The sequence below is a fragment of the Phoxinus phoxinus genome (genome assembly GCF_949152265.1).
Source record: "Phoxinus phoxinus genome assembly, chromosome: 16".
NCBI lineage: Eukaryota > Metazoa > Chordata > Actinopteri > Cypriniformes > Leuciscidae > Phoxinus > Phoxinus phoxinus.
In genome coordinates, this window is record NC_136891.1 from 12,438,138 (window position 1) to 12,463,160 (window position 25,023).

The window sequence follows — 25,023 nt, forward strand, 5'->3', positions numbered from 1 at the left end:
TCATGCTTTTTTCATCTTGGCACCGTGAAACCCTTTTTATCCCAGAGTAACTTCCAAACAGTGGTACATGCTTTCGTAACAACTCATCTAGACTATTTTAACTCACTTTATTTTGGCAACCAGTCAAATTTAGAATTTATTTTAAAATTGTATTATTGGTTTATAAAGCACTCAACAAATTGGCCCCTCAGTACCTGACCGATCTGCTCTGTCCATACACTCCCTCTAGAACTCTGAGATCCAATGATCACGGTCGACTCATTGTGCATAGATCCAGACTTAAAGGTCCCATGGCATGGATTATTTTATAATGTTTCCTGGGGTGCCCTTACAATGTTAGTATGTTTTTTTAGTTATTTTAGTTTAAATTTTAGTTTAAAATTGTCATAATTTAGAAATAAAAGTCATTTTTCCTAGCCTGATTTTAGCCTCTGATTTGAACGCGTGTCTGCTGTGAGACTTCAGTGTAAACGCCCATTTCTGTGATTGGCTGACATGCTTGCATATGAAATAGCCAGCATTACCGTTACATGTGGATCTCTCTCAAAAACTTTTACTATTACAGCTATTATACATTTTTACTAGCTATAGAGATTAACAAATCATGAGAAGTTTTTAAAGTATTTAGATCTATTCCCTTCACATAAAAGGTTGCAGTGATGGGCATTCAGCAGATCTAATGATCGCGTGAATGAAGATCGTATCATTGCAACGCAGTTTCTGCACTCTCACGAATGCTTTCACCAATGCAAATGCAGTAAGAGCTTCGTTGTGCAGTGTAACAACGTCATTGACAACGAGTTTTGGCAGGTGTCCAGATAAACTCGTGCTGTGTGATTGACAGCTTGGGCGATTGGAAAGGGATTGTTCTGTGATCGCTTCTATATATTTTAATCACAGTTTAAATAAGATAATTTTCATCCTACTAAGAGAAACGATGTAAAATTGATATTTTAGTCACTGGCTTGATTTACTGATGCATAAACAGTATTGAACGATTTTGAGAGAAAGTTTATCTGTCTGAACTTGAACAATTACACATCAGAAATTCACATTACCCACTGGTTCTTCAGAGGCTCGGATAAAGGAACTAAAAAAAATAATTTTGTGTTCATTTGTACATTCCAAACACTGAGCAACTGCCATGCTTCGCTCGTTTGCAAGCCTGATGTGTCTCGAGGAAAAAAACAATATCGCGCTCGCGTTGCTCATTTTCTCATGGGCGGGACAAATTCTCTTTGCGGTCAAAGCAGAGAAAGGGGAGGTAACCTTTCCCCGTATTACGACATATAGGGAAGATTCCAGATTGGCCCGTCTGAGCTTTCATTTTCTCAAAAGCGGAGCAGGATTGGTTTACACCCATCAAAATTTCTAGCCACTGGGGGACCATAGGCAGGCTAGGGGAACTCATATTAATGTTAAAAAACCTCATAAAGGGAAATTTTCTTGTCATGGGGCCTTTAATAAATGAGGTGATCGCGCTTTTGCGACTGCGGGCCCAAAACTTTGGAACAGTGAACCTCTCTACATCAGATTAGCTCCCTCCGTTTCCTCCTTCAAATCTTCTTTAAAGTCTTCATTATTCTCTTTGGCTTTTACTACTCCTTGATTTAGGTACGATTATTGTTTATCTATCGTTGTGTGTTCCTTTATTGGTTGTTTTATGTTTTATTTTATTCTGTCCTGTACAGCACTTTGGTCGTTTTTAAATGTGCTTTATAAATAAACATTGTATTGTACTATTGTATGAACTTCATTGATCCACTTCAAATGTTGACTACTCTATATATAGTATATAGTTACCACTGCTGTGAGTGTTTCTAACACAACAGCATATTTCAACACAAGGCAACATTGATGGCATATTTGACATATTTCTCAATCAATCTCACAAAAAAAAAAATCTTTTGTCTAATAGGTTTTTTTATTTTGCTACTGGTAATGAGAACGCTTGTATTATTTGTTATACTATGACGACTTCTGCTTCTGAGAACCCCTCAAATATGCAAAGGGTCACAAATAAAATCACAAATTAATTCACAGTATCTCCCACTAAAAACCCAGCCGTCATCGGATTGTTGCAGAGCACGTGTGCAAACTATGAAGGAGAGTAGATCTAGAATGAGGGCGTGACACAGGTCATCAGTGCTCGTGATCTGGTGGAGTGTAGCTCTAGAATGAGGGTGTGACGCAAGTCATCGGTGGTCGTGATCTAGTGGAGTGTAGCTCTAGAATGAGGGTGTGATGCAGGTCATCAGTGCTCGTGATCTGATGGAGTGTAGCTCTAGAATGAGGGCGTGACACAGGTCATCAGTGCTCGTGATCTGGTGGAGTGTAGCTCTAGAATGAGGGCGTGACGCAGGTCATCAGTGCTCGTGATCTGATGGAGTGTAGCTCTAGAATGAGGGCGTGACGCAAGTCATCGGTGCGCGTGGTCTGGTGGAGTGTAGCTCTAGAATGAGGGCATGACGCTGGTCATCAGTGCTCGTGATCTGGTGGAGTGTAGAGCTCTAGAATGAGGGCGTGACGCAGGTCATCAGTGCTTGTGATCTCGTGGAGTGTAGCTCTAGAATGAGGGCGTGACGCAGGCCATCAGTGCTCGTGATCTGGTGGAGTGTAGCTCTAGAATGAGGGCGTGACGCAGGTCATCAGTGCTCGTGGTCTGGTGGAGTGTAGCTCTAGAATGAGGGCGTGACGCAGGTCATCAGTGCTCGTGATCTGATGGAGTGTAGCTCTAGAATGAGGGCGTGACGCAGGTCATCAGTGCTCGTGATCTGATGGAGTGTAGCTCTAGAATGAGGGCATGACGCAGGTCATCAGTGCTCGTGATCTGGTGGAGTGTAGTTCTAGAATGAGGGTGGGACGCAGGTCATCAGTGCTTGTGATCTGGTGGAGTGTAGCTCTAGAATGAGGGCGTGACGCAGGTCATCAGTGCTCGTGGTCTGGTGGAGAGTAGCTCTAGAATGAGGGCGTGACGCAGGTCATCAGTGCTCGTGATCTGATGGAGTGTAGCTCTAGAATGAGGGCGTGACGCAGGTCATCAGTGCTCGTGGTCTGGTGGAGAGTAGCTCTAGAATGAGGGCGTGACGCAGGTCATCAGTGCTCGTGATCTGGAGGAGTGTAGCTCTAGAATGAGGGCGTGACGCAGGTCATCAGTGCTCGTGATCTGGAGGAGTGTAGCTCTAGAATGAGGGCGTGACGCAGGTCATCAGTGCTCGTGGTCTGGTGGAGAGTAGCTATAGAATGAGGGCGTGACGCAGGTCATCAGTGCTCATGGTCTGGTGGAGTGTAGCTCTAGAATGAGGGCGTGACGCAGGTCATCAGTGCTCGTGGTCTGGTGGAGAGTAGCTCTAGAATAAGGGCGTGACGCAGGTCATCAGTGCTCGTGATCTGATGGAGTGTAGCTCTAGAATGAGGGCGTGACGCAAGTCATCGGTGCGCGTGGTCTGGTGGAGTGTAGCTCTAGAATGAGGGCATGACGCTGGTCATCAGTGCTCGTGATCTGGTGGAGTGTAGAGCTCTAGAATGAGGGCGTGACGCAGGTCATCAGTGCTTGTGATCTCGTGGAGTGTAGCTCTAGAATGAGGGCGTGACGCAGGCCATCAGTGCTCGTGATCTGGTGGAGTGTAGCTCTAGAATGAGGGCGTGACGCAGGTCATCAGTGCTCGTGGTCTGGTGGAGTGTAGCTCTAGAATGAGGGCGTGACGCAGGTCATCAGTGCTCGTGATCTGATGGAGTGTAGCTCTAGAATGAGGGCGTGACGCAGGTCATCAGTGCTCGTGATCTGATGGAGTGTAGCTCTAGAATGAGGGCATGACGCAGGTCATCAGTGCTCGTGCTCTGGTGGAGTGTAGTTCTAGAATGAGGGTGGGACGCAGGTCATCAGTGCTTGTGATCTGGTGGAGTGTAGCTCTAGAATGAGGGCGTGACGCAGGTCATCAGTGCTCGTGGTCTGGTGGAGAGTAGCTCTAGAATGAGGGCGTGACGCAGGTCATCAGTGCTCGTGATCTGATGGAGTGTAGCTCTAGAATGAGGGCGTGACGCAGGTCATCAGTGCTCGTGGTCTGGTGGAGAGTAGCTCTAGAATGAGGGCGTGACGCAGGTCATCAGTGCTCGTGATCTGGAGGAGTGTAGCTCTAGAATGAGGGCGTGACGCAGGTCATCAGTGCTCGTGATCTGGAGGAGTGTAGCTCTAGAATGAGGGCGTGACGCAGGTCATCAGTGCTCGTGGTCTGGTGGAGAGTAGCTATAGAATGAGGGCGTGACGCAGGTCATCAGTGCTCATGGTCTGGTGGAGTGTAGCTCTAGAATGAGGGCGTGACGCAGGTCATCAGTGCTCGTGGTCTGGTGGAGAGTAGCTCTAGAATAAGGGCGTGACGCAGGTCATCAGTGCTCATGGTCTGGTGGAGTGTAGCTCTAGAATGAGGGCGTGATGCAGGTCATCAGTGCTCGTGATCTGGAGGAGTGTAGCTCTAGAATGAGGGCGTGACAGGTATCAGTGCTCGTGATCTGGTGGAGTGTAGCTCTAGAATGAGGGCGTGACGCAGGTCATCAGTGCTCGTGGTCTGGTGGAGTATAGCTCTAGAATGAGGGCGTGACGCAGGTCATCAGTGCTCATGGTCTGGTGGAGTATAGCTCTAAAATGAGGGCGTGACGCAGATCATCAGTGCTTGTGATCTGGTGGAGTGTAGCTCTAGAATGAGGGCGTGACGCAGGTCATCAGTGCTTGTGATCTCGTGGAGTGTAGTTCTAGAATGAGGGTGGGACGCAGATCATCAGTGCTTGTGATCTGGTGGAGTGTAGCTCTAGAATGAGGGTGGGACGCAGATCATCAGTGCTTGTGATCCGGTGGAGTGTAGCTCTAGAATGAGGGCGTGACGCAGGTCATCAGTGCTTGTGATCCGGTGGAGTGTAGCTCTAGAATGAGGGCGTGACGCAGGTCATCAGTGCTTGTGATCTGGTGGAGTGTAGCTCTAGAATGAGGGCGTGACGCAGGTCATCAGTGCTTGTGATCTGGTGGAGTGTAGCTCTAGAATGAGGGCGTGACGCAGGTCATCAGTGCTTGTGATCTGGTGGAGTGTAGCTCTAGAATGAGGGCGTGACGCAGGTCATCAGTGCTCGTGATCTGGTGGAGTGTAGCTCTAGAATGAGGGTGTGACGCAGGTCATCAGTGCTTGTGATCTGGTGGAGTGTAGCTCTAGAATGAGGGCGTGACGCAGGTCATCAGTGCTCGTGATCTGGAGGAGTGTAGCTCTAGAATGAGTGCGTGACGCAGGCCATCAGTGCTTGTGATCTGGTGGAGTGTAGCTCTAGAATGAGGGCGTGACGCAGGTCATCAGTGCTCGTGATCTGGTGGAGTGTAGCTCTAGAATGAGGGCGTGACGCAGGTCATCAGTGCTTGTGATCTGGAGGAGTGTAGCTCTAGAATGAGGGCGTGACACAGGCCATCAGTGCTCGTGATCTGGTGGAGTGTAGCTCTAGAATGAGGGTGGGACGCAGGTCATCAGTGCTTGTGATCTGGTGGAGTGTAGCTCTATAATGAGGGTGTGACGCAGGTCATCAGTGCTCGTGATATGATGGAGGGTAGCTCTAGAATGAGGGCGTGACGCAGGTCATCAGTGCTTGTGATCTGATGGACTGTAGCTCTAGAATGAGGGTGGGACGCAGGTCATCAGTGCTTGTGATCTGGTGGAGTGTAGCTCTATATTGAGGGTGTGACGCAGGTCATCAGTGCTCGTGATATGATGGAGTGTAGCTCTAGAATGAGGGGGTGACGCAGGTCATGAGGTGACGCAGCTCGTGATCTGGTGGAGTGTAGCTCTAGAATGAGGGCGTGGTCAGACTCACTTCTGGACTGCCTCATGTTGTTGATCATGCGGCTCCGCGCCTCCTCCAGCACGTCCTCCAGGAACACCACCTCCCCGCGGCGCGTGCTCATTCCCTGCACCAGACCGAATGCCACATGACGACACCTGTCGCACACACACACACACACACTCAGTCAGATACCAAAGTCCCTTTAAGGCAAGTCATTTCTCTCGGCGGCCATCTTTGAAATGCCTATGGAACCAATTTTTTGTAAGGAAGCTGGGGTTTCTTTATTGTACATTTATTTGCATGTATGGTTTGCGCTGCGCTGTTTGATCAGTGCAGCGCTGGTGAGGATTGTTCGCGCCGCGCTGCCCATTGGTTGTCGCTAGGAAACACGTCCGCGCTGCGCTGACGAGTCGGCCGCGCGGCTCGGACCATTGAACCGCGCAGATGACATGTCAGCGCGGCGCGAGCTCTGTAAACCCCCGCTGTCTCGTCCCACTTTTGGTTTGTTTGGCTTCCCATACAGTAGCGGTCGATAGGGTGTCTATCTATATGATGTCTATGTCTCAACCAACTGACAGACAGAACTCCACCGCGCCCGCGCCACATGCATATCGCGCTGTGTGAACGCATTCACGTGATTGGCTTATGAGTAAACAATCCCCCACGCGGGGTGCGTTCTTGTGATTGGCTAAACCAAGGGAGATATCTGATTGGTTGCTGATCATTCCTGGTTTAAAAAAACACATTTGTGTGTCAAGCCAAGTCAAGGGAGTCTCAAAATTCACACACAAATGCAGTGAAGTTCACAGACCGCAAGCAGTTTGTAAATCAATATATATTTGTGTTTGCATCAGAAATACACGTCTGAATCTTGCCCTGTGCATTTCTGAATCTTGAGTGCATTTGTAAATTGTGTCTGTATTTCTGAATTGTGTGTGTATTTATGAATTTTGTGTGAATTTGTGAATTTTGTATGCATTTGTGAATCTTCTGTGCTTTTTAAATTTTGTGTGTGCATTTGTGAATTTTGTGCGCATTTGTGTATCCTGTGTGTGTATTTATGAATCATGTGTGTGCATGTATAAATCCTGTGTGTGCATATGTGAATGTAGTGTGTGCATTTATCTTTGAGACTCTTTTAGCTCCATAAAGAGCATATGTTATCTTCCACGAACCAAAGGAAGAAATGTTTATAATCACCTTCGACGTGGTCAAGTTTACTGGTGTTGTGCCAAATTATCACCCCCCTCGTTGAAGTCAGTACCTGATTGCCTAATCCTAACTCCACCCCTAATCCTAAATCTACCAATGCTAGGGTAATAATTTGGCGGGGGTTGAAATTCGGCACAACACCGGCACAGCCCTAGCCCTCAGTCACAGGTCACCTTTCGGATAAACCTTCGCTCACTCTCACCTGTCTTCTCTGCTCTCATCCACACTTCCCCTGCTTCTATTGTTCTCCTCATTTGTATGTCGCATTGGATAAATTATTTGTCTGGTAAATGATTAAATGTAAATGTTAATTATGAGATGGAAACTTGTCATATTCTAATTTAATTTTTGATATTTAGATGAACAAAGGTTAATAAATGCTTAAAAAAACATGCTTGCTCATTGTTAGTTCTTTTTAGTTAATGAGTTAACTAACCTTAACAAATGAAACCTTAGAAAGGATCTAATGATCTGTTTCAGTAGCAACCATGTGAAAATATATTGATCTTTATTGTCTTTTAGTGTCGGATCTAAAAGCTGGTAACCAGAGTGTTTCTTGTTCTTTTAAAAAAGCAACATCTGACACACATAATACTGCGAGGTATTTAGTCAGTAGGTGTGTCAAACGAGAGAATTACTACTTTTTACAGCCATTATGTTTGATGAAGGTATATTTTGAGAAGGTGTGTGAAGGGGAAGGTTATCCACTGATCTGTGTTTGAGAAGCAATAATGATGTTTAGTCAGTCAGCTGACGGAAACTGAAGCCGCGGGCCATTAATGAATGCCATGAGCCACGATATACTATTTTAAAGCATTAAGTAAAGACACCACGTGTGAATAAGATAAACACTTTAACTAATAGATATCATCATACTTGCTGTTCACTGATTACATTAAGAAATGCTAAAAAAAACATTGTATTACAAGTTCAAGTATTACAAGTTCTGAAATATAATTATGCAAATGAGGCATGATCTAATTAAATATGCTCTAATTGGCATATGTTTCCAAAGAAATCTAGAAGAAATCTGGACATTGGATAAACCCAAGATCAATATTATTATTTGATTTTGTTTACATATTAGAGTTAAAGGTTTTTTGATCACAAGCAGCACAAAATAAAAAATAAGATAATTAATTGCAAAAATCAATGACAGTTTTAAAAGAAGCTTAAGACACCATTTTCTCTTTGCGCTACACTTTTCTGTGTTTCACTTTATGGTTTTGACATGGGGGTGGAGTCAAGGAACTGGGGCATGTTCAGCGGGCCTGGCCACGCCACCCTCAAAGTGACATCATTGACTGGAGGCAAAGATCCCAACATATCAAGACACCAAGGATGAGCGGAGGCATGCGGGTGTAGCCTATTCTTCGTTTCCCTTCATTCATGAGCATTAAAATGCGCATGGTTTCGTTTTGTTAACTAAATGTGTATTTGCAGCATTTGCTTAAAGGAGAACTCCAGCGCAAAATGAACCTTTGGTCTAATTACACATTGTTACCTAGTCAACCGTTATCTGAGATTTGTTTTCATGATTATCGAATGTAAATAGTTTTATCTCTAAAAACAGTTTAGCCTATAACGCTAGTATAACGCTAGTATATGGGGCGTAGAGTAATGACAAATAAAAATCGCTTGTTAATACCACTAACAAGGCTCAAAATAGCCCCACACTAACACGGTAGCATAATGAGGGTCCCTACCTTCAAACCGAAGCATTGAGAACTTTGACAGTGTCCAGACAGTTTAATAAGAAGATATTTTATACATACAGTCAACTTCACATATACAAGCAGAAGCCATCTTAGAAAAACAGACTCGATCAGTCGATCAACGAAACGCCGATCCAAATGCGCTGAACTGTGTAGAATCTCATATGGTCCAGCGCATTTAGATCGGCGTTTCGTTGATCGACTGATCGAGTCTGTTTTTCTAAGATGGCTTCTGCTTGTATATGTGAAGTTGACTGTATGTATAAAATATCTTCTTATTAAACTGTCTGGACACTGTCAAAGTTCTCAATGCTTCGGTTTGAAGGTAGGGACCCTCATTATGCTACCGTGTTAGTGTGGGGCTATTTTGAGCCTTGTTAGTGGTATTAACAAGCGATTTTTATTTGTCATTACTCTACGCCCCATATACTAGCGTTATAGGCTAAACTGTTTTTAGAGATAAAACTATTTACATTCGATAATCATGAAAACAAATCTCAGATAACGGTTGACTAGGTAACAATGTGTAATTAGACCAAAGGTTCATTTTGAGCTGGAGTTCTCCTTTAAGTTAAAGTACAACATGTACGAATTTATAATAAATTATCCAAAAATCACTTGCACAGTGTGATATATTTCCTGTAGTTGAAGATTTTTAATTTCAGAGAAATTCGAATTTTAAATAATGGCTCGTCCATGTTCACTTGTCGCCTGTCAATGACGTAATATCCACGTTATCCCTGGTTTCCGCTTGTACTGCCATAGTAACCATGGCGACAGACGTGGATAACTGCGTTACGCTCACGCTGTTGTTGTTTCGTAAAAAAATTATGGACTATCATGGCCTGCAGACTTCATGACAAAAGGAGAACGAAAACGAGGATCAATATCGGCGTGGCGTTTTCGAGATGCCGAGAACTCCACGTCTGTGACAAACTTCGACTTGACAGAGCACTCTTGCATGTACTCTTGCATGTACTTTATTAGACAGGTGAGCAAATGTACATAAAACTAATCAATGTTATATACCTCTCAACATGATGAAATGTTAGAATATGATCTGTATGTTATTCTACTGTTGATCTAGCTGACTGCTAGTCTCATACAGACAAACTAACACACATAATAACATTATAACTTTCACCACACTCAAATACAGTTTAGTGTGATAGTGTAGAGCGAGTGAAACAGCGCTGCGTTACCTCACAAGTTTAATTCGTCTAATAAACTGACCTGTGTCCAGCACTTGCGGGTACGTTAGTTCGAAAGAATGAAATGTCCTTCCTTAATATCCGCGGGACTAGCGTGTGGCGCTGATATCTGTCTCTCATTAGCAATCGCGCCCTGCTTCATACCACATTCATGTTAAAAACATCAATGCATTCACTCATCCATAAACATTATTAGATCCATCGGCTTGACGACAAGTTCCATCATTCCGCTTATGCGTCATCAACCTACGCCTTTGTTATTGTAAGAGGTTAGCGACCCCTAGCGGCGAAAAAATTACATATTGTAGCTTTAAAGAAGTTCAGAAGTTAAAGAAGATCAGATAAAGTAGTCGTATTTATTATTAGCCATAGGCAACTCGCTAATGTGAACTGTCTAAAATACCCAGCATCTGGTAGGTTTAGGGGTAGGGTTAGGGTTAGTGTAAGGGGACAGAATATACAGTTTGTACTAGGGATGTCCCGATCAGGTTTTTTTGCCCTCGAGTCCGAGTCCGAGTCATTTTTGAGTATACCGATACCGAGTCCCGATCCGATACTTCTATAATACGTACATAAAAAAAGAATAAAGAAGAGCGAAAAAACAGATCCAGGATGTTCCTTATTTTTTATTTAATTCACCTTATTTTAACATTCAACAACTCTGTTAACAAACAGAGCACTTCTGTGAGGTAGCTTAAACAATCAAGTAATAAATAACATAAATTCTTCACTTTTGGTGATGTCAACAAAGTGATGTCATGCCGCACGCGTTGCTGTTTCTGTGTGGAGTCAAAAGGGTCTAACTCTGTGCCATCGCATAACTATAGATGTGTTAAAAAATAATGAGAATATATATACATTACATATATATCCGAGTCCTGATCGGGAGGTAACGTCCGATTCCGATCGAGTCTGAAACCACGTGATCGGGCCCGATTTCCGATCACGTGATCGGATCTGGACATCCCTAGTTTGTACAGTATAAAAACCATTACGCCTATGGAGAGTCCCCACAAAGATAGTGAACCAGACGTGCGTGCATGTGTGCGTGTGTGTACCTCTCAGCCCACTGGTGTCCCATGGCTGCCAGGATGTGAAAGAGCTGCTGGAAGTGGACGGTCTGACTCTTATCTGTCTGAAAGAGGGAACGAAGACTGAGCAGATGCAGACGCTGGATGGGTCACATGACTCAGCAGATTCATGACCGTTCTTACCACATAGATCATCTCATCAAAGCCAAATCTCTGCTTCCTGTCCAGCGCTGCCGCCACGTCTCTGAAAGCACACAGAAGGGAGATCCGTCACGAGACGCCGCATTAAACTCAATGCGCGTGCGTGTGAGACACACACCTGGTGAGGTACAGGGACGTCCCATCACTGCGCACTAATGTGGCATAAGACGACATGTCGCCCGTCCCAGACAGATCCACCACACCCGTGCCCTTCCTGTGCAACAACCAATCACAGTCAGCCACCGCAGACAATCACACACATTTAACAAACAGTTTAACTAAATATTAGCTTTATTTATTAACTAAATGTAAGATATATGTACCGGTAATTGCATATAAAATATCCATCCATTTAGATTATGGATTTAACATAAATTATTATAAATTGCATATTCATGGTTCTGTGCATACTAAATGAAGCAAGAGTGTAGAGTTAATAGTCAAACTATTTTAAGGCATGAAGAAATTATTTTCACAGGAAAAAAAACTTTAAATGTGTCATTTCGATAATCAAAGATTAGTTTTAAGGGATGAAGTTATTGATGCAGAGGGACTTTAAATACACAATAACCAGATTTCTATATTTATTATCAGTAAATCCAATTAGTTTCAATCTCAATTTTATCTAACTGAATATTGACCGTTTCAAAGTCATAGTCATTTTAACCATAATTATTCTTTTTAACTTAATGAATGCAATTGTTTTCAAAATGAAAATATGTAAGCTTATTCTAAGCAGTTTGAATAAATGCAATTTGAATATATGACTTAAATAAAATCAATCAAATGCAAATAGTTAATAATAAACTATGCAATGATGCAATAATCTAACCCGTTTCACTTGTGCATTAGATTAAGTTTATTAGTTTATGTTGAAACTGTAATCAGACGGATAGATGTTGAGTGTATGCAGGAGTGCAGGACAGCATGTCATCAGATGGATGCATGCGATTGAAACACACAGATGTTGCATGAGTGCAGGAAAGCATGTGTTGTGTTCAGAAGGAGCTGTACTCTGAGGTCTTCAGCAGGCGTTGGGTCGTCAGCTCATCCAGCACACTCTGAGTCTGACCGTCATGAAGAGACTCTCCAGAGTAATGGTCAAAGTCAACTCCTAAACGCTGAGAGAGGACACACACCCTTGGTTTAATCACTTAACAGAAACATCTTTTTTCCAATGCCACTTACAAATAAGGAGAACAATAGAAGCGGGTAAAGCAACAATATGTTAGTGCTGAGACTAGCACACTGGTGGAAAGAAAAGAAAAAAAACTTTTTTTTTGTTTATCTCTGCACAAGTCTAGCATATGCTATACTACTGGCTCTGCACAAATCCTCCTCTAGATTTCGCTCTATTTACTCCACAGAAAACTTTCAGTGCTCAACACATTAAATTCAAACAACATATGAGGTTTTCATTGAGCGTGACAGATCACTCAGTTCATTTCATTTTTTTTTCTCTTAATTATTTAAAGGAACACTCCACTTTTTTGGAAATAGGCTCATTTTCCAACTGCTCTAGAGTTAAACAGTTGAGTTTTACCGTTTTTGAATCCATTCAGCCGATCTCTGGGTCTGGCTGTAGCACTTTTAGCATAGCTTAGCATATATCATTGAATCTGTTCCTTAATTATTACGCAGGAATGAGAGTATAGTTCCTAGTCATATCGGCCTAGAAAATCACAACTTTTAATTTTCTGTCGGTCTTAGTACACAATGTAACAACAGAAGAGTCAAGTTTTAAATAGGAAAAATATCGAAACTCTTTGGGCATTTTTTTGAGAGAGATGCTAACGGTCTAATCAGATTCAATGATCTATGCTAATCTATGCTAAAAGTGCTACCGCCAGACCCAGAGATCGGCTGAAAATGGTAAAACTCAACTGTTTAACTCTAGGGGAGTTGGAAAATTAGCCTATTTACAAAAAAAGTGTTCCTTTAATGTATAAATACATATGTTAATAAAAGATAAATTAAATGTTTTTTTTGGTAGACACAGTTAACTTTTTTTTTCCCCAAAAACAAATGAGAGTAGAAACAATTATATCACTGAAAGTGTGTTTCTGGATCAGAGCAAGGTCACATTTCTTTTTCTGTTAGTTTGTTATGGTGAATTATGTTCAGTATTTTAAAGTGTGTATGTCAGGTTAAATTTTTTTTTAGATATATTAAATAAGGTTTAGATGTCTGAGTGAAAATGTAATTATCATTAAAATTATTACTATAAAACTGCCCTACAATAAGCTTTATAGCCATTTCTGTCAAGATCATATTTTTAAAACACAGCTGAGCTGTGACGTCATATGAGGGAGACGTGCCAACACAGTTCTAATCAAGTATGGAGAGTTTTGAGTCTGAGGAGATCCTAAATCCCCCTCAAACCCTCGATGGCCCACAGCCATACAATTTTGAGCCTCCCAGGCGGGAGACAGACGAGGAGCCAAACAGAAATGTAAATAATTCCTATCGAAGAAACATAAATATCTGGTGTGAAGAGAACCAGTGGAGAGTTGGTCAGGTGTCTTGTAAGTATAGGCATAACTTAGTGGAACGGTACATGTATTCGTATTGAACCGAAACGGTACGGGCGTCACGGTTCGGTGCATGAATATACACGGAGAATACACGGTATAAAAATAAATAAAACTTGTGTGCAAATTAATTAATGCGGAACTACTGTTATACGCGGGTTATTTAGGGACACCTAATCTGTAGCTCCGCCTTAGCTCTACAGCTCCGTGGCTATAATGAACAGGCTGCGGTGTCAAGATTGCAATGCTGGAATATGTTGGTTTGTGTGTGTGTGTGTGTGTGTGTGTGTATGTGTGTGTGTGTGTGTGTGTGTGTGTGTGTGTGTGTGTGTGTGTGTGTGTGGGAGAGAGAGAGGGGCGCGGGCGCGATCGACTGCTTCTACTACAGTAGCATACACCGTAGGCACCGCATCAGCTACCAGTCTCACTCGGGTTTTAAATCCCATTTTATAACTCATGAGATCTCCAACCGCATAGTCCTTCTTAGTGAAACGGGCGCTGCAAATGACCGAAGTCTTGGATACCGAAGCAGCACTGAAGTCAGTGCACTTGGTCCGAACAAAGTTGACCCAGGCACGGAACACAGTTAGACACGCATGTTATGATGAAGTTACCTGATAGATGCGTTTGTACTCGAGCACAGTGATCTCCCGAAACTGTGTCCACAGGGCCAGAGCCTGATCCTCCCGCTGCACCAGACGCCTGTAAAACCCAGCGGCCGCCGAACGCACGCTCTCGTCACACTCGGCCTCGCGGTTCACCTGCACGTACACCTGCAGCAACGAGGGAACACAGATGAGTCTTCCAGCACGTCCCGCCAGGACCAGGGCACATGAACACACACACGCCTCTGACCTCAAACAGATGCTCCAGCGGCTGCGTCTTCAGCTTCTCCTGAGAGCCGAAGCGCTCAAAGCCTGCGCCCAGCAGACCTGCACACACCATCAACATCACATCATCAGCATCAACATCACACCATCAGCATCACACCATCAACATCACAGCATCACACCATCAGCATCAACCCATCAGCATCACACCTTCAGCATCACACCATCAACATCACACAGTCAACATCACACCATCAGCATCACCCCCAATAACACCAGCAGACCTGCACACACCATCAGCATCACACCATCAACATACCACCATCAGCATCACCCCCAGTAGACCTGCAGACACCATCAGCATTCACTGCACACACCATCAGCATCACCCCCAATAACACTAGCAGACCTGCACACACCATCAGCATCACTGCACACAACATCAGCATCACCCCCAATAACACTAGCAGACCTGCACACACCATCAGCATCACTGCACACACCATCAGCATCACCCCCAATAACACTAGCAGACCTGCACACACCATCAGCATCACTGCACACACCATCAGCATCACTGCACACAACATCAGCATCACCCCCAATAACACTAGCAGACCTGCACACACCATCAGCATCACTGCACACAACATCAGCATCACCCCCAATAACACTAGCAGACCTGCACACACCATCAGCATCACTGCACACACCATCAGCATCACCCCCAATAACACTAGCAGACCTGCACACACCATCAGCATCACTGCACACACCATCAGCATCACTGCACACAACATCAGCATCACCCCCAATAACACTAGCAGACCTGCACACACCATCAGCATCACTGCACACAACATCAGCATCACCCCCAATAACACTAGCAGACCTGCACACACCATCAGCATCACTGCACACACCATCAGCATCACCCCCAATAACACTAGCAGACCTGCACACACCATCAACATCACACCATCAACATCACACTCAATAACACCAGCACACCTGCACACACCATCGACATCACACCATCAGCATCACACTCAATAACACCAGCACACCTGCACACACCATCGACATCACACCATCAGCATCACCCCTAATAACACCAGCAGACCTGCACACACCATCAGCATCACACCATCACACTCAATAACACCAGCAGACCTGCATATGTACTACTGTACACCCAAAGCGCTTTACAATCATATCGGGTTCTCTCCTCAACCACCACCAGCGTGCAGCATCTACTTGGATGATGCGACGGCAGCCACAGTACAACGGCTCCAGTGCACTCACCACACACCAGTGGAGAAAGGAGAGAGAGTGATAGAGCCAATTCAATGGAATGTGGCCAGGGCACCGGGGTTACACCCCTACTCTTTACGAGAAGTGCCATCAGGATCTCGGTTTTACGTCTCATCCAAAGGACGGTGCTCTTTGACAGTATAGTGTTTCCCCGTCACTATACTGGGGCGTTAGGACCCACACAGACCACAGGGTGAGCGCCCCCTGCTGGGCTCACTAACACCTCTTCCAGCAGCAACCTGGTTTTCCCAGGAGTCTCCCATCCAGGTACAAACCAGGCTCAGCCCTGCTTAGCTTCAGTGGGCAACCAGTCTTGGGCTACAGGGTGATATGGCTGCTAAATGTTTGGACTCAGGATTTTCTACACGTTGAGAACACCATGCCATCTATGCAAAGTAAGAACCGATTCCTTTCCGTTTTGGATATGTTTCTGAACTGGACAGGAGTGTCCTGATCATTTGGATTGCTTGCCTGTCGCGGAGCTTGGAAGTCATAATTTAAACACTTGTAAGTCCTCACTCAGACCGCAAACACGGAAAGCTGGTGGGTACGCTTTCATATATTTCTGCTGATGGAATTGGAAAAAGGTGGACTCTCAAAATTGAAATGAAAGACTGTTTCAGTGTTGTTGCTTCGTAAAATTGAAAGTGCTGTGTTGTGCGTGCTGTTGGTTGCCTCTGCATAAGTAAAGTTAATTGTGCTGTTTTCATTGAGCGCTTTGAACATGACGCGCTTAATGCATAAAAATGAGGACAGAGGAAGAAACTTTGCTCGATAGAGCCAAAATTGCTTCTGTGGCTACAGACGAAAATTATATTTCTAATATGTCTAGTGTTGCTGTTGATGACTCGGGGAAACGCATAAGAAAATGAATGTTGTTCGAAAATATGCAAAAAAGTCTAGTTAATAAAGCTAATAAAATTAAGCAGAGGATTAATGAGGTTCTTTCTGGGAAAAGGACATCTCAAACTGTGTTTGATGTGAAGAAATGTCTATTAAGTACTCAATTAAGTATGCTGCTTTCATTAGAGCTGTTGAGCAAGCGATTGAAAGGAAAACTACAGATAAACAAGAATGTCTTTATTACCTTGAGCAACGGAGGAGTTGAATGTGCCATCCAATCTACGCCTGATAATGATGAAGTTGCCATATAAACTGAGGGGAAAATGGAGGTCTGTCGCCTGGGAGCTACAGGAGCACCGTGGTTACAGAGCTATATTCCCAGACTTTGTAGCCTTCATTGACTGTCAGGTAAAGATTCTGTCTGATCCTCTCTTTGGTGACCTACAGGGTACACCACCAGACCCTTTCTCTAAACCAAAGAGTAGACATACCGGAAGAGGCCAAGCTACTGTTGCTGCCATCAATACTGACTCAGGATCAACCACATCAGCAGCTTGGCACCAACAGCGCAGAGGGCCAGTTTCACAAAAGAATGACGAAGAGTCATGCTGTGTGTGAAAGAGCCAGCATTTAGTGGAGAAGTGTTCACAGCTTGATGAGATTACACACAGGGAGAAATTGGAGGCTTTGAAAGTAGGCAGAATGTGTTTCAGCTGTGTGAGGAGAGGTGAATATGAGCAGGGAATGTGACAAGCCTTTGACATGTGATATATGTAAACATAAACATATTCAACTGTCCTACACATCAAATCTAAAACACAGGAAGTGTCAGTCAATAATGCATCTGTGTCATTGGAGACATGTGGCCATACTGGGGCCAGAAGTGATGAATGTGTTCTCTCTATTGTGCCTGTACAGGTGAAGGCCAAGTCCGGGAGCACAATTATGAACACCTATGCCTTTCTAGACCCTAGGAGTTCAGCTTCTTTCTGTACCCAACATCTCATGAGAAAACTGAATCTTTCAGGAGTCAAGACTAGCATTCTTCTTCGTTCTCTTGGCCATGAGAGGTCTGTAGACACATTCTTGCTTAGTGGTCTCGAGGTTTCTGGCTTGAATGAAGAAAACTTCCTGGACTTAAGTCTACACTCAGAGGACCATGCCTGTGAGCAGAAATAATATTCTCACTCAACAGGCATTACAGTTCCCAGTTTTGAGGCAGAGGTGAAATTGCTGATAGGCACCAATGCGCCGAAGCTCATGGAACCATGGGAAATAATAAATAGCCAAGGCATAGGACCATATGCTGTCAGGACTCTACTGGGGTGGGTCGTGAATGGTCTGGTGAGAGGTGGTGAGACATGTAAAGGCAAGATGGGCCGTCCTGCTGTCACTGCCAATAGGATCTCAGTCGCCAAGCTACAAGACTTATTGGTTGCCCAATACAATCGGGATTTCAATGAAAAATCTGACGATATTTGCATTTCCAGAAATCCTGCCTTTTAAGGCTGAAATCGTCTTGCCAAATAACCACAGCATCGCAGAGCAGCGTTTTAAGTCTTCACAGGAAGTTCAAGAACAACAAAGATTATCATCAAGAGTACACAGCTTTCCTCTCCGAAGTCATTGAAAAGGGTTATGCTGAGCTTGTACCACATCAGCAGTTGAAGCGAGCTGACGGCAAGGTGTGGTATATTCCCTATCATGGGGTATACCATCCGAAAAAGAAAACCCTTAGAGTTGTCTTTGACTGTGCTGCTATGGTTAAAGGAATTTCATTGAATTCACAGCTGTTGCAGGGGCCTTACCTCACAAGCACCTTCCTTGGCATACTTACCAGGTTTAGACAGGAACGTGTAGCGCTGATGGCAGACATTCAAGCAATGTTCCATCAGGTGAGGGTAAGACTGGAGCACACAGACTTTTTACGCTTCTTGTGGTATCCTGATGGCGATACAAGACAAGCTTCCATGCAATACAGGATGAGAGTTCACCTCTTTGGGGCCCGGTCTTCGCTCAGTTGTGCGAATTATGCACTGCGGAGAATTGTGTGAGACTACAAAGACAACTTTGAACCCAGTGTTCTGAACACAATACTCCAAAATTTCTACATGGGTGATTTGTTTAAAATCTGTGTCATCGGAGGCTAAAACCATACAAATGGTGCATGAATTGACTGAAGCCTGTGCGAAGGGAGGATTCCGCCTGTTGATGTGAACAAGCAACAGCAGTGAAGTCGTGGCTAGTATTCCTGAGTCATAGTGCTCCAAGACCACCAAGGGGCTTAACCTGGATCAAAAGGGAATTCCTGTCGAAACAGCTCTTGGTCTTCATTGGTGCATGCAGACGTTCTGACCTTTAGGATAGCTATAGAGGAGCGCCCACATACAATACGTGGCATATTGTCTGTGGTGTCGTCTATCTATGACCCTTTGGATTTTCTTGCATCATTTACTTTGCCTGTTGAAAGGCTGCAGGAGATGAGTAGACTGAACATCGGCTGGGATGCCAGCATGCCTCATGTCTTCTCTGAGCAGTGGTCCAAATGGTTGGCTAATCTCCATAACATCACTGAGCTCACAGTGGACCGGTGCATCAAGCCAAAGGACTTTGGAACACCTACTCACCTGCAGTTGCATCACTTATCTGATGCCAGCGAGTATGGCTACGGAACTGCATCATATCTCAGGATGGAGAGTAAGAGAAATCATGTCAGTATTTAAAGCAAACAACAATTCCTCGTCTTGAGCTGACTGCTGCTGTCCTGGCTGTCCGGGTGGACAAGATGCTGAAGAGGGAGTTGCAGCTGGATCTATACCCATCAGTATTCTGGACAGACAGCACAACTGTTTTAAAGTATATTGGAAACGAGATAAGGAGGTTTCATACGTTTGTGAGCAATAGAGTGTTTCACAGTGGAGACACATTGGCACAAGACTTAATCCAGCAGATGAGGCATCCAGGGGTCTAAGTGCTGAAGAATTCCTTGCATGCGAGCGGTGGCTGAAGGGACCAGAATTTCTCTTGAGGGGGAAGTGGAATGGCCTAAGACCATCATGGAACAACCTCCGATCCCTGTGGATGACCAGGTGAAGAAAGACCCACTGGTGAATGCCTTTGTCTCCCACCGTCCACTGAATGCAACAAAAGTGTTTTTAAGCTACTTTTCAGATTTTAAGAAGCTAAGAACGTATGTGGCATGGATGTTCAGACCCAGAGACGTGCTCTTAACCTTGTCCCAAAGGAGAAAGGTTCTTGAAGCCTTCAAAAGCATTGGCCACAATAATGGAGGCCGAAGAAACGACTACCTTTATGCCGAAATGCAAAGGGAAAAATTGGTACTTCGTGGACAGTCACTGACAGCAGGTGACCTTGAGAGGGCAGAAGTTGCCATCATCTGTTTTTCCCAGCAAGATAGGATTTCCGATGAGATTGCTGTTTTGAAAGACGGAGGATCTGTCAATCGAATCCGTGACCTCTACAAGCTGGACCCAGTGTTGGAAGAAGGATTGCTGCGTGTGGGAGGAAGGCTTAGTAGGGCTGCCATGCCTGAAGTTGAAAAACAACATCCTGTCATTCTTTCTAAAAAGCAACATGAGTCCAAACTCATCTTAAAGCATATCCATCAAAAGCTGAGTCACGCAGGTAGAAATCACATGCTCTCTTCTCTAAGGAAGCAATACTGGATTAATCATGCCAATTCAAGCCATTGCTGAGTTAGACCACCAGAAGATTCAGCATGCCTTACTGCTGAGTGGTCTGACATGGTCCTTTAACCCTCCAGCCGGGTCTCACCATGGAGGGGTTTGGGAGCGTCTTATTCGTCTTGCGAAAAGGGTCCTCTTCCACGCTCAGACTCCAAACACTGGATGATGAAGGGTTTCATACCATTCTTTGTGAAGTCGAAGCCATTCTCAATAGTCATCCCATCACAAAGGCCTCTGATGATGCGAATTACCTCGAAGCACTTACACCCAACCACATCCTGCTCTTAAAGTCAAAGCTACACCTGCCTCATGGGCTCTTTTGTAAGGATGACCTGTATCTGAAGAGAAGATGGAGGCGGGTGCAGTTCGTACCCTGACAAGACGTACCCTGACAAGAAAGGCTTCATCCGCTCAGTGCTGCTGAACACAAAAACAGGTCAGCTGGAATGGCCTGTAAGGAAGATCTGCCTTTTGATGGAAGTCGAAGTGTCACAGATGAGGTCCTGACTAAATGATCTGACCACAGATGTCCTAAGCTCAAGAGAAGAAGATTTCACTTAGATTAGCATTGCACAAATGACTCCTTTAGTTTAAATTAGGTAATTTGGGTAATTGTGGTTAAATTAAATATTCACAATTATGGGCCGGGGTGTAGGAGCATTTATACATTCACCTTTTCTGGATAGGTTAATATTGTTATTACTTATTCTAGCCACTTGGTGTGAGTGTTGCACTGGGTGTGACACGTCACTGGGAGTTAGGTATATTTACAGGTGTGGCAATCAGTTAGGAAAAGGTGTGGATGGCGGGGAACACACGGTTCTTACCGTAGCCGTGAGTACCCACTTTACCAACAGCACAACAGCACTTTATTACTTAGCACTGGGTGAAGTACCATTTTATGTAAATTATCCCTTTTACCTTTATAATAAGCGAGAACACCACCCAAAGAGAGCTAATGTTTGGACTCAGGATTTTCAACGAGTTGAGAACACCATGCCATCTATGCCAAGGCTTATAGGATAGCCTCTTCCAGCATCACACCATCAGCATCGGACCATCAGCATCACAACATGAGCATCACACCATCAGCATCACACCATCAACATCACACCATCAACATCACACCATCAACATCACACCATCAAAAGGCTTGTTCGACTTTAACCGGCACTGCACAGACCGATCGGTTTATGACATCAAAGTACCTTTTACATTGACAAACAGCTGTATTACACACATGAAAGGTCATAACCCAAAAAGCATAATAGGGGCACTTTAAACTTTTTTCATTTTATTGAACTTCTCTAGGTTAATAATGTTAACTCACCAAACTGCATTCCCCAGTCACCCAAATAATTGACTCGAATAACCTCTTTCCCCAAGGCTTTCTTTAGGTTGGCAATGAAGTTTCCTACAAAAAACAAATCATTTTAAGTTTTGTTCTATTAAAACCACTGGTTCAGTACAAATACCCTAAATAATCAACCGAAGCGTATTTTGTATACAAGCACTCCATCTACTGGTAACAGAGAGAACTAGTTTAACATTTGCAAAACTAATTTAAGAGTAATGACCTCACCAATTATAGTAGAGCGAAGATGTCCGGCATGAAATTTCTTAGCGATGTTTGGAGAACTGTAAGCAAAGAGAGTTGAGAGGGTGACGCCTCTGAGCCACATGCTAAATCGATGCATGCTGTAAGCTAACGGTTCCTGTATTAACCTGAACTCCACCAGCGTCCTGCCGCCCTGAAGATGCCGCAGAAGTTCACTCTTCACGCCGAACCCGTCAGGCTCTGATTGCAGCTGCTCTAAGAGTTTCTGTGTAATAAAAAATAATAAGTGTCGATGCAAATTTTAATATTGCAATTCAAAAAAAAATTTTCTCACAATTGCGAGAAATCCACAATTGCATGAAAATGTAAGAAAATGTTGCAATTACCTGTGGTGGTGAGTAAAGCAAGCTTCCATAATAATATGCATTTAGAAAATAGATGGGATGAGTTTTCATTTCATGCTGACTTTAAAATCAATTATTATTATTATTATGCCATATCCTGTCACAATCAAGAATTTTGTGCTCATACAAATAATTGTGTTTAATTTAGTTTTTTTACGTCAATTACAGTGTACGTCTAATGTTTTTTTTGGGAGGGAATCACATATAAAATAAAAATTATAATAGAATAGGCCCATATGAATCACCCTAATGCTTTGAAACTTAACATTTATAATATAATATAATGCTTATAATATAAAATAATATAATAATACAGTCTGATCAAACCCACAACCCTTAATTTCGTATAAAGGAAGACCTTTGAATCACCCTAATGCTTTGAAACTTAACATTTATAATATAATATAATGCTTATAATATAAAATAATATAATAATACAGTCTGATCAAACCCACAAACCTTAATTTCGTATAAACCTTTGACTACATTTATGTACTCTACAACAGTGTTTTTTATATTCTTTGACAAAATATGATTGAAATTGAACCTGCACAATTATTGCAGTTCTCTCAAATAACTGCGTTTAGAACGAATATCAGGCGATTAATCAGACAGGTTAGCGACAGGGCCTACATGTAGCATTGACTTCATTCAAGCTGACAAAACACAGAAAGAAACTGATTACGGTAGATGTCTTCCCTGCATAAGCCATTATGCACATTAAGAATGTAATTCAATGGAGAGTTGTGTGTATCATTGTTGTGAGCAGCGGTGTGAAGGCAGAGCATGCGTTCACCTGCGCCAGGATCAGTTTGTTTAATCTGAAGTGAATCTCTCCTCGACCAGCGATGACGTCCTCCACGACAGAGTCCCGTCTGATCTAGAGCAGAACACAAGAACACATTCTTTAATCGCAGAGCGCATGGACATCCAAAAAAAGTCCTGAAAATCAGATGCACATACATGCAAACATGCATGATAGAAAAACAAAGCAAAAGAGTCTTCACACTGTACCCAAGTCTGCAGATCAATGGTTCGGGAAGGTCTGCTCACCTGATTGGCCAGCGCTTGTGTTTTAGTGTGCAGGTCTCCATCAGGAACAGCAGCTCCGCTCCGCAGCAGACAGCTGACCGACACACGCAGATCAGCGGACGCCCTGACGTCACAAACACCACACACACAACCTCTGAAGTCAATACTGGTGGACTTCAATGGTCCAACGGTTGAAGGTCCAAATGTGAGTTTCAGTGCAGCTTCAAAGTCTCGACACGATCCTAGTGATTACCTAATGTGTGGCGCATCACAGCTAGTGCAAGACGAGCATTTGTGGTTAAAAAGTATATAAATGTTTATTTCTTTATACAATATCCGCTGGTTTGTCTAGATAAGACTCTTATTCCTCGGCTGGGATCGTGTCGAGACTTTGAAGCGAAGCTGCACTGAAACTCACATTTGGACCTTCGACCCGTTGGACCCCATTGAAGTCACTATATGGAGAAACATCCTGGAATGTTTTCCTCAAAAACCTTCTTTTTTCAAAACATCTTGGATGACGTGGGAGACTGGGAGTGAATAAATTATCAGGAAATATTAATTCTGAAGTGAACTAATCCTTTATGCTCATGATAATACAGGGTCATCATCACATGCTGCTGTATAACTGTGTCAGTGTAGGGGATCCAACGGAGAAAATCTATTAAAACTCCATCCTGAACAACATTAAGTGCAGAAACCCAACAAACTCTGCATTGAAATTGAAAGTTCTTTTCACATCAAATAATTTACCCTCTAGATTTATGGAAATTGGAAAAGAACGCTCCCTTTGTAGTAATTGAGGATGGAATCTGTTTTCTTATAATCAAAAAGTACAGATATACTTTGAATGTTAATTATCTGTGATTATGAGTATGAAGTAAAAAGTTGAGTTTTGCAAACTTTATAATTCTGAAAGGCAAATTCTTTATTCATAAAACGCAGAATGTGGAAAACTCATTTCTAAAAAACGATGATGAAGTCACTGTAAAAGGTATATTATTAACTTACATCTATTGTAAAATATTATGAATCTGGATGGCGTCTTGTGATGTGAATGTCTGTTTTCTTTGGATTTACTGACTTTGGCCTGTTTTTAATGTCATGTTGTTTGCTAGTTCTTTAATGATAATGAAGGCGAGTATATGGTTTATGTTTGGATGTCTTACTGTTTCTTTGACACTGGCACTGCGGATATCAAGGGTATTAAAGCATCCTCAGACACTCCGCACACCTTCGCGAGCTGCAAAACAAGTACAGCGTCCAGATGAGATGTTAATAATCTGTATTAATGTCACAGTGCGTCAGAGACGTGCGCTTGGTGTACCTGCAGCGCGACGCTCCGCCTGAAGAAGCACGCCATGTGCGCGCGCGGAGTTCAGCAGATATTCACATCAAACTACATCAGGAATGAGCATGAAGTGTCATTGATCAGTCTCCGCGCGTGCTCTACTGTGAGGACAAGAGTTTGAGCATCCTGAAGTCAGCTACTGTCATTTCTGTGCCTATTTTCAAAATAAAAGTCATCAGGCTCCTCGGCTCCTCCGATCGATCACGTGTTTCTCCGAACTTTAATGCCACACTTCGTGTTACTGATTATTGGAGGAGTGACCTGTC

The 25,023-nt window shown here is 43.5% G+C and overlaps 1 protein-coding gene across 3 annotated transcripts in view; it reads right to left on the bottom strand.

Annotated features, from left to right (window-relative positions):
* rars2 (arginyl-tRNA synthetase 2, mitochondrial) overlaps nucleotides 1–25,023 on the bottom strand; it is a 32,245-nt gene extending 7,222 nt beyond the window's left edge. Inside the window, exons 1-15 of one of the 3 annotated variants that reach the window (XM_079638937.1) lie at nucleotides 24,734–24,909; nucleotides 24,576–24,649; nucleotides 23,825–23,936; nucleotides 23,428–23,530; nucleotides 23,171–23,254; nucleotides 22,138–22,235; nucleotides 21,995–22,050; nucleotides 21,743–21,826; nucleotides 14,574–14,650; nucleotides 14,333–14,491; nucleotides 12,202–12,308; nucleotides 11,306–11,401; nucleotides 11,170–11,230; nucleotides 11,014–11,090; nucleotides 5,848–5,972 (exon numbers count right to left, since the gene is read on the bottom strand). In XM_079638937.1, coding sequence (XP_079495063.1) covers nucleotides 5,848–5,972; nucleotides 11,014–11,090; nucleotides 11,170–11,230; nucleotides 11,306–11,401; nucleotides 12,202–12,308; nucleotides 14,333–14,491; nucleotides 14,574–14,650; nucleotides 21,743–21,826; nucleotides 21,995–22,050; nucleotides 22,138–22,235; nucleotides 23,171–23,254; nucleotides 23,428–23,530; nucleotides 23,825–23,877 — 1,180 coding nt within the window. In that variant the 5' untranslated portion in view covers nucleotides 23,878–23,936; nucleotides 24,576–24,649; nucleotides 24,734–24,909. Of the gene's footprint in view, nucleotides 1–5,847; nucleotides 5,973–11,013; nucleotides 11,091–11,169; nucleotides 11,231–11,305; nucleotides 11,402–12,201; nucleotides 12,309–14,332; nucleotides 14,492–14,573; nucleotides 14,651–21,742; nucleotides 21,827–21,994; nucleotides 22,051–22,137; nucleotides 22,236–23,170; nucleotides 23,255–23,427; nucleotides 23,531–23,824; nucleotides 23,937–24,575; nucleotides 24,650–24,733 lie in introns of all 3 variants that reach the window. The other 2 variants (XM_079638936.1, XM_079638938.1) reach the window with 2 other exon arrangements.